This window comes from Antechinus flavipes, chromosome 6, assembly GCF_016432865.1.
Source record: "Antechinus flavipes isolate AdamAnt ecotype Samford, QLD, Australia chromosome 6, AdamAnt_v2, whole genome shotgun sequence".
NCBI classification, from domain to species: Eukaryota; Metazoa; Chordata; class Mammalia; order Dasyuromorphia; family Dasyuridae; genus Antechinus; species Antechinus flavipes.
Genome location: NC_067403.1, coordinates 81,920,526 through 81,930,983, shown reverse-complemented (window position 1 = coordinate 81,930,983; position 10,458 = coordinate 81,920,526). Strand labels below are relative to the sequence as shown.

The 10,458-nt window shown below is 44.0% G+C and overlaps 1 protein-coding gene across 1 annotated transcript in view; it reads left to right on the top strand.

Annotated features, from left to right (window-relative positions):
- Nucleotides 1-4,760: 4,760 nt before the first annotated feature.
- Nucleotides 4,761-10,458, top strand: part of DCHS2 (dachsous cadherin-related 2) — a 329,685-nt gene continuing 323,987 nt past the window's right edge. The window contains exon 1 of the mRNA XM_051963913.1: nt 4,761-10,317. Coding sequence (XP_051819873.1) covers nt 8,182-10,317 — 2,136 coding nt within the window. The 5' untranslated portion in view covers nt 4,761-8,181. The remainder of the gene's footprint in view (nt 10,318-10,458) is intronic.

Here is a 10,458-nt window from a genome sequence, read left to right as displayed (position 1 = left end):
GCCAGAAGTGACTGTTTTCCATTCTGTTTCTAAACAGAACATTTATTGCAAAGAACACAGCAGAGGAAGTAGTTAGCCCACAATGAATAATATGGCTATTCCCTTGCATACTGCTGGGCTCAAAAAAGTACTTAATAATAGTAAATGTTGCAAAATAAATTTCTGACCCTTTCAGGAGCCAGGTAGAATCTAGATTAAAATTAAGATCTTTATGTGATGAAAAACTATCAGCTATGCAAGCTAAAGGGAAGCTGGCAGCATGATTTAATGGAAAGAGCACTGGAATCACAGAGCCTGGAAAAGCATCTCAAGACATTCAATTAAGATAGTTAAAGAATATGAGTGCTTGTCATTTAGAGATTGATTAAAAGAATGAGGGATATTTAACCTAGAAAATAAAAGAATAAATTGGGAGAGGGGAAAATCCAAGTGTAGTGGGTTCTTCTTTGTTGACATGTTCAAACACAACTGGGAGATATTTATTCCATTGTATAGGAGTGGGATGAGAGAAATCTCTCAATTGATGAGCATTTATTAAACTTCTATACATGCTAGCCACTGGGCTATGTGTTAGAGACATAAAGATAAAAACAAGATTGGCACTGCCCTCAGAGAACTTCTCAGGAAAAACTGTACACAGATTTAAATAAATACAAACTATAATACACAATAATCCATAGTAATTTGAAGAAAGGAAGGAGAGAATCAGAAAAGACCTTAATTAGGTGGTGCAGAAAAAGCTGAACTTTTGAGAAAAGGAGAGATTCTGAGAGGAAGTAGTGCATGGAAGATGGCCTGTGCAAAAGCTCACAAATGGAAAACGGAGTCTTGTGTTTGAGGGATAGCCAGTAGTTCAATACTGTTGGACCACAGAGAATAAATTGCAATAAATAAAGGGTAATAAATCTAGAAAAGCAGGTTGGAAGCAGATTGTGAATGACTTTAATTGATAAATAGTGGAGTTTGCATTTTAGCCTTTAGGCAATAGGGAACCACTGGAGCTTTCTGAGCAGGAAGCATCACAGTCACTTTTTCAGGACCAGGAAGGATGGATTGGAGAGATTTGAGTCAGCGAATAATAATGCAATGTAATAGTTCGGGTTAGTGTCATAATCAAAGTGTAATAGTTCAGGTTAGAGATGATGAGTTCCTGGACAAAGGTGATGATGGTATGAATGGGAGGAAGAAAAAGAGGAAGAACATCACTGGTTGCAAGAAATTTTTATAGAGATTTGATTAGTCTTGGGCTCTGATCTTTTTTGAACCTCTTGAATTTGAGATGCCATTAATTGGAAATGTCCAACAGGCAATTGGTGATGTGGTCTGTAGATATTTTTCAAAGTCACTGAGAATGGATGAATGATAAAACATTAAATACCTACCATGTTCCAGACACTGTGCTAATTGTTACAGATACAAATAAAGGCAAGATCTGCTGTAGGAAGCTTATGTTCTAAAGGGAGGAAAGTTGACACATTAGACACATTTCAGAGAAGGGGAGTAGATTATTAGCATGGTGCCATGTTTTGGAAATAGCCAGAAGGTGATGTGGAGGATGTATTCCAGGAAAGATAGAGTGAAAAATCACTTAACAAAGCCAAGGATCCAAGGGCAGATTCTGTAGTGTTCTGATATATGATATAGAAATGGATGAAAAGTCATGTGGATGTCTGGTCTGAGAGATAAGTGAATGAGTCCACAGAGAGAAGAGAAGAGTGTTTAGGACAAAGTCTTAGGATATTCCCACAGTTTAAGGTTGGACTATGAATAATACAGCAAAGGGGATAGAGGAAGAGTGGATAGACAGGTGATTCAGAAAAGAGGAGGGGGTGGTATGTATTCAAATAATGCAAACAAGTCAGGAAGATAGAGTCTGAGATGCAATTGATAGATTACTGGTAGTCTTTTTGGTTTTTGATTTTTAATTAATTTTTTAAATAAAGCTCTTTTTCCCCCCAAAACATATAGTTTTCAACATTCACTCTTCAAAACCTAGTATTCAAAATTTTTTCTCCCTTCCTTCCTCCCATGCCCTCCCCTAAATGGCAAGTAATCTAATATATGTTAAACATGTACAATTCTTCTATACACATTTCCACAATTATCATGCTGCACAAGGGAAATCAGATCAAAAAGGAAAAAAAATGAGAAAGAAAACAAAATGCAAGCAAAAAACAACAAAAAATTGAAACTACTATGTTATATCTCTATTGCAAGATCATTGGAAATGGCCTGAACCACCTTTCTGTTGAAAAGAGCCATATCCATCAGAATTGATCATCATATAATCTTGTTGCCATGTAATGATCTCCTGGTTCTTCTCACTTCACTTAGTATTAGTTTATGTAAGTCTCTCTAGGCCTCTCTGAAATCATCCTTCTGGTCATTTCTTTTAGATAAATAATATTCCATGACATTCATATACCTTAATTTATTCAGCCATTCTCTGACTGATGGGCATCCCCTCAGTTTAGTTTCTAGCCACCATGAAAAGGGCTGCTACAAATATTTTTTGTACATGTGGGTCCCTTTTTCTCCTTTAAGATATCTTTGGGATATAAATCCAGTAGAAACACTGCTGAATTAAAAGGTGTGTACAGTTTGATAGCCCTTTGGGCACAGTTCCACATTGCTCTCCAGAAGAGCTGGATGTATTCACAATTCCACCAACAATGTATCAGTGTCCCGGTTTTCCCACATCCCCTCCAACATGCGTCATTATCTTTTCCTGTCATCTTAACCAGTCTGACAGGTGTGTTACTGGTAGTTTTGAAGAGAGAAATTTCAATTGAGTGATAAAATTGAAAGCCAGATGAGAAAGCTGAGAAATGAGAAAAAGTAAGTGAAAGAAATCAGTGTCAACTATCTTCCCACCTTCCCTCCCCAGGATATGAAAGAGAGGAGAAATGTAGGATATAGTTTGAGAGGATGGTGGAGTCAAGTGAAAATGTTTGAGGATGGGGGAGACCCAGCCATATTTGTAGGCAGGAATTAGTCAACACATGGGCAGAACTTAAAGACAGAGATAAGATGATTGTGGAGAGACCTGTCAAAATGATAGGAGGCATGGGCTCACGGTCACTGAGGGCTCTTCTATGTCTGACATTCTGTGGGTTTGAATCCCAAGCCCATGAATTAATCTCTGTATTACTGTGAAAAGTCACAACTTCTCTGGGCCGGAAGATTTCATATTTATATAAATAAGAAGCCTAGACTAAATGCCTTTTAGGACCCTTCCATCTCTATTTGACTTTTTATCTTTATATATTTAAGGTAACTAATGAATAAGAAAAAAATTAGTCAAGTATTTAAGTGCAATAAAGTTTGTGAAGCACTTTACATATATTACATATATATATAATATTACATATATATATATATATATTTACAATATATTTACATATATTAACGCATCTGATCCTCACACCCACCCAGAGAAATAGATGCTATCATTAACCCCATTTTACAGATGAGGGAACTGAAACACAAAGATTAAATGATTTGCATTGGATCATACAGCTCCTAAATATCTGAGGCAGGATTCAAATTCAGATCTTGGTTACCCCAAAAACCAGGTCACCTAGTAGCCTCTCAATGTCTGAGTTGAAAAGGGCCTTCATTATTGTTATGCATGTAGTTAGAATTCAGAGCCTGAAGTAAGGAAGGTTTGTAACCACAAACGATTTGTCCCTCACAGAGGAGAAATGACTCTTAAGGTCACAAGACTGGTGGCAGAATGTAACTTGGATGGCCTTGATTATCACTTTCATGAGCCTTTCACTTACTAGTGGTCCTTAACGTGTGTGTGTGTGTGTGTGTGTGTGTGTGTGAAGCCTACAGATTCCTCAAAATATTTTAAAATGCCGAAAATAAATGTACAAAGGATTACAAAAAAAACCCAATTATATTGAAATAGTTATCAAAAATATGTTTTCATGGACCTTAGGTTAAGATCCCAGGAAACCCTAAGTTCCTAAAGTATATATGCAAAACTCTTGAGGGATTTTAGAGTGAATACAAGGGGTCTGAGAATTTATATGTGATACATATGATGTCTTTTAGATCTTTACTGGGTTTCTACAAAATATGTAGTGAGATTCATAATAACCAAATATCCTTCAACAGACCAACTTAAATGTCTTGTACATTTGTATATCACTAGTTTTTGTGAGCATGTAGACACTGTAATTAATAAGATTAAAAAAAAAGTATTACTTTAGTTAGACGATTTATAGTATGGTACGCTTTCTTAATCAATAGTATCTACCATATATATGGTAGGTTGACCAAAAAAAAACATTTTTTATGTCTAAAAAGGGTCTTCATTCTCAAAGGCTAGGAAGATGGTCTACTATCACAAGCTGCAACAGCCATGGGACCAGCATTATTCTATTGGAAAGCCACATCAGAATATTAAAGAGAGATAAAAATGATCTCCTTGAATATAATTTATTGTATTGTGAAATTCTGCTTAATTTAAATATGTATTCTTGATAACAAGATTCTACTGTCTAAAACAACCAGATAAAAACAGTTCACATTTCCAGTTTTCTCACAACAATATTTTTGAGGTAAAATACATGTGTATATGTACACACACATATTTATACATGTTTACATATACATATGTGAGGGTGTATATTTACATATATACATATTTACATGTGTATATATTTATAACATATACATACACACATATATCCACCCACATGTATGTATGTTGTATTTAGATCAGATTTGTAATTTTATAGATATGAGGATATCTGGTGAGGAAATGTACTAATGAAAATTCTTACAGATGTGAAGTTTAAACCTAAAGAAGCTCTTAATCCCTATGCCAGACAGCATCTCAAGTACAAATACTATTAGTTCCATTTTACAGATGAAAAAACTAAGGGTCAAATGGATAATTTGTCTTGCCCAATGTTATGCAACCAACAAATCTGAGAAGTGACTTCAATTCTTAGGACTTTTGGTTTAGTATTTAGTATTCTGTACTATTACATCAAGATGGTCACTCAACAATTACATACATTCTTTTATACTCTCCGTTTCTATATTTTACAGTACACTTTCTTTGGTGAAACCTTTATGCACAAATAAGTTTGGTGATATCAGTAGCTTATTTTATTATTATTTTTATTACTGCTAGATTTTATTATTTTATTATTACAGATTTTATTATTACTGCTAGATATAACACACAAACACATGTCATTTCTCTAGGTGAATGAAGGGAAATAGCCCTAAGAAGTGATTTCCTCTCTTCCCCTCATTCAGCATGTATAGGAATCATTTCATAGAGATGGATAATCATTCATTCCACAAAAGATTCTCAGCTTTTGCCTAGCATCTTTATTCTAGGACAGGACTTCTTAAGCTTTTTTCACTTGTGACTGAGAAATTTTTGTGTGACCCTGGTTATATAAATATATAAAATAGGCACACAAATTTACTGATTATAAATGATAAATTATCATCAATCATAATTTTATGACTCCTACATTTAGTTAAGAGATCTCATGTGGGGTTGTGTTCCATAGTTTAAGAAACTGGACTCAAGATATTTGTCCATAACGTTGCATTGATTCCTATTTTCTCTTTATGGTTTCCCTTGCTTATCTTATCAGCTGTCATTGTTTTATTGACTCTGTATATAGATGATTCAGAGATCTATTTATCCTTCCCTGGTCTGTCTTCTGAACTCCAGTTCTGTAACACCAGCTCTTTGTCAAATTTGAGATCCCACGTGTCAAACTCAACATAGCCAAAGCAGAATTTATCTTTTATCCAAGTTCTCTCCTCTTTTGAAATTTCCTATTAATTTTAAAATTTCCCTATTAATTCCAGGTACACCATATTCCTTTCAGTCAGCCAGGCTTAAAATTTCAGTCATCGCTCCCCCCAATCAATCAATTGTCTAATGAATTGCCATCTCTTGTAATTTCTTTTTCTACCACCTAGCTCTAACATATACTTTTCTCTCCACTCAGCCTTCATCATTTCTTACTGTAATATTTTAATGAACTTTTCATTGGTCTCCCTCCAGTTCTTTCCAAACCATCTACTAAGTTGCCAAAGTGATTTTTCTAAAGTGGGGTTCATTTTCTAATGTTTTCCTGTCAACTCCAAGATAAAATATAAAATCAGTTGTTTGAGATTTAAAACTCTTCACAACCTGGCCCCATTCTATCTTTCCAAGGCTTCTTAGACCTTTCCCAAACCTGATCTAGGCAATCTGATTTAGTTATTATTCCTAGAAGGACACATTCCACTTTTCTGTGCTTCTGCACTGACTATTCCTCATGTCTGGAAAATCTCCCCTTCCTTCTCAATCCCTGACTCAGAGATTCACTGGTTTCCTTTAAGTTTTAGCTCAAATGCCTCCTGGGGGCCTTACCTAGTCTCTCCAACTACTAGAACCATTTATATTTCATCTACTCTTTTTTTTTTTTTAATCTTATATGTTCTTGTTTATATATGTTGTCTCCCTAATTAGAATGCAAACTTATCGAGGGCAGGGACTACTTCTGCTTTTGCTTTGTCTTCCTAATGCTTAGCTCAGCCCCGGCATCTAGGAAGCGATTAATCCGTGTTTATTGTTTGATTGATTGATTTGTCAATCTTTACTTTATGGATCACTGAAGAGACAGAGCAGTGCTCGTATTCTCCAGCTCAGGCTCATCTAAGATTTTCCAAATGTGGGGAGAGGGGGAAGTTATTGTCTGCGAGAAAACTTTAGTCTTACGGAGAGGGACCCTAGCTGCTGCCTCAGTGGAGAAGTGATGCTCTCGGGCTCGAACAGATTTTGGGGAGCTCCAGATGCTCTCTATCGTCCCCAAGCCAACACCTTAGCAATCTTGTGAGCTGGTTTTGCAATGAATGAATAACAAAGGCTCACAAACAGACTTTCTCGGTCCTGGTGGTAGAGTGAGTGGGGGCTGCTCGGCAAGAAACTCACACATTGCTGAGTAGTAGCGCGGCATAATAAACCGTGGTTTACACCCATGTGTTTCACAGACTTCTCGGGTTTTCTTGGAGGCTTTTCCTAGGAAGACCGCCTTGCCCTCCCCCCACCCTTCTCTATAATAATCCTCGCACCAGCTGTGCTGCTATTCCTTTGACTCCATCTGTCCTTCCGCTAGGGACAAGTCTATCTCACCAAATGCAGAACACAAGTTCGGCTCCCCAAAACGATTAGAGCCCGTCTCCCCCTCCCCTTTTCCGGAGCCAAGCGCCCAGTCTTTTCCAGGGGAGAAGACTACTCCCCACCGTTCTAAATCACAGCTTTGCACGCGAGGCTGCCTGCCCCGGCCCTCCCCCGATCTACCCCCTCGTCCAATTCTCTTCGTTCTCCCCAGGCAGTCTTCTCTCTTTGCTTCCCTGTTCCAACCTTAGCACTTCGCCTCTAGCAGGGGTCTCGCGGCCAGCCACAGCAGGGGAATCGTGCCCTGCGGCAGTGCCGCGGTTCTCCGGGTTGGAGTTTGCCCTTGTCTGAGCGAAGTCACATGGTGAGGAGGGGTAGACGGCAGAGGAGGGGGCGCGGCGCTCCTCGCTCTCCTTGCTGCGGAGGAGACACGCAGCTCCGCCAGCAGGAGCAGCAGAAGCGGCGGCCGAGGCTAGGGAGCTGTCCCTCCCCGCCCACCAACCCTTCACTCACACACTTGTTATTCACCGCACCAACTTTCTCCCTCCCTTTCTCTTTCTCCTCCTCTTTCTCCTCCTCCTCTCCCTCCCCGCGTGTGCGCGCGGCTAAAATGATTTCCTCCTTTTCTGGCAAAAGAAATAATGCACCTGACTTTACCAGGGGGAAACAACCAGCCGAGCAGAACAAGGAACAGATGTAAAAGGAATAACGGCAGAGGGAGAAACCGAGATGAGACCGACCTAAGAAAATCCAGGGGATGAAGCTGGAGAAGAGGGCAGCAGCAGTAAAAGCAGCAGCTTTCTAGTCCTGCATATGCTCTAGGCAGAGGAAGACTTTGCCAGTCGCAAAGTGCAACCCCGAGAACTCAGAACTGCTGTTTGTCCATTTGCTAAACAAACTCTTTCTTCCTTGGCTGAGACGCCGGTTCCGGAAGGAGGCTCCCTGAAGAGGCGCTTGGCTCTTCCACCAAGCTACGAAGACAAATAGCAGTTTTCCAAAAAGCGGATGAACTGAGGTGAGCAGAGGGGGAAGAAATGAATCCCCCTGGGAGAAGGAGGTGCAAGGCGCTGCAGCAGCAACGGCAGCAGGAAATCCCGGCTGGGCAACGCCTGATGTTCCCCAGGAGAAGGGAGACGTGCAAAGGATTGCAATGGGATGCTCTGGCTGGGGAGCAGCTCCAGCTCCGCGCCGAGAGAGGAAGCCAGAAGCGGAGACCCGGCTGCAGCGGTGGACAGCTGTGCACTCTGGCTGCCCGGCTGCGCTACCTGCTGGGCTTCTTCCTCCACATGTGGCTGTGGACCGCCTCCGGCTCGTCCGCTCAGGTGTACAACCTCAGCCTAGCGGTGGACGAAGGGCTCCCACCGGATACTCTGGTTGGGGATATCCGTGCCGGGCTGCCCGGTGAGCAGCAGGGGGTGGGAGACGGCTTCTTCCTCTCTGAGGACTCAGGCGACTCCTCACTGCTGGACGACTTTCACGTGGACACCGACACTGGCATTATCCGCACGGCGCGAAGCCTGGACCGCGAGCGGCGGGACCGCTACAGCTTCGTGGCGGCCACGCTGCTGGGCGCCGTGGTGCAGGTGGAGATTACCGTGAACGACGTGAACGATCACTCACCTCGTTTTCCTAGTGACACCCTGCAGCTAGACATCTCCGAGCTCAGCCCCCCGGGCACAGCCTTCCGCCTGCCCGGGGCCCGGGACCCAGATGCGGGGCTCTTTAGCATCCAGGGTTACACCCTGCTGCAGCCTCCCGAACTCACGGACACTGAGGGACGCTTCTTCCAGCTGCGCTACGGAGGCCCGGGGCAGCAGTCCTCCTCGTCGGGCTCCTCCTCATCTTCCTCCTCCTCCCCTCTGGAGCCTCTGGACCTCGTGTTGGTGCGGCGTCTGGACCGCGAGGCTGTCGCTGCGCACGAACTGATGATAGAGGCTTGGGATGGAGGCAGCCCTCGGCGCATTGGCCGCCTGCAAGTGGAAGTACGCGTACTGGACGAGAACGACAACCCGCCGGTCTTCAACCAGAGTGAATACCGGGCCACTGTGCGCGAAGACGCCCCGCCGGGCACCGCGGTCTGCCGGGTGCATGCCACGGACCTCGATCTGGGGCCCAACGGAGAAGTGCGCTACAGCCTCCGCGCCAGGCAGCCGTCCGCGGGCTGGCTAGACAGCGAGGGCGCCTACTTCTCCGTGGAAGAGCTGACCGGCCTGGTGCGAGTGCGCCGGCCGCTGGACAGAGAGTCCCAGTCCTGGCACCAGCTGGTTGTGGAAGCCCGAGACGGAGGCGCGGAACCGGAGGCCGCCAGCGCTCTGGTATCCATTGCTGTGCTGGACGTGAACGACAACCCGCCCGTCATCCACTTGCTCTTTCTAACGGAAGGCGGCGGAGCTCAGGTGTCAGAGGGCGCCAAACGCGGGGATTATATTGCCCGAGTCTCCGTGTCAGACCTGGATGGGGACCCTGAGGAGGAGGAAGCGGACGAAGTTATAGTGGGTAGTGAAGGTGGCAGCGCAGGCGTCACACTCTCCTTGGAAGGCGGTGTGGACTCCTTCGCACTGCATCCCGGAGGCCCCCGGGATGTATTCTTCCTTTGCGTGGAGGGGCCCCTAGACCGGGAGAGCCGCAGCCAGTACGAGCTGCTGCTAGTGGCCACCGACTCGGGGTCCCCGTCCCTTAGCACCCGGGAGACCCTCTTACTACGGGTCACCGATGTCAATGACCAGGCTCCCCATTTCAACCAGGAGCGCTATTATACCTCAGTATCTGAGGCCGCGGCGCCCGGTACTGCAGTGCTCCGTCTTAGCGCATCTGACGGAGATGAACCAGGCACTGACCAGGCCATGGTGCGCTACAGACTAACCCAGGTCCAGCCCCCGAGCGACTGTAGCCCAGAAGATGCTGCTTCTGGAGCAAGATGCACCCCTCTGGCCTTTGCTGTGCATCCGGAGAGTGGAGTGATAAGCACTACCCTGACCTTGGACCGAGAGGTCCAGGAAGCTGTGGAGCTGCAAGTGGTGGCTCAGGACCTCGGCCAGCCTCCTCTCTCCTCCACCTGCTGGGTGAGCGTGACTGTGGAGGACGTAAACGACAACGAACCCGTCTTCCAGCGACAGGTGTACAATGCCAGCGTGGCTGAACATGCCCCTTCAGGGCACTGCTTTCTGCAGGTGAGGGCAGAGGGTGCCTGGAGACCCCTGGCGGGAAGGGTTCGGTGGGGTTTTCAAAGCCTGGGAAGGAAAGAGATCCTTAGTAGTAAAGTGGAGAAACTTCACTGACCTAAAAACTAACAGAAGACCTAAGTTTCTGTT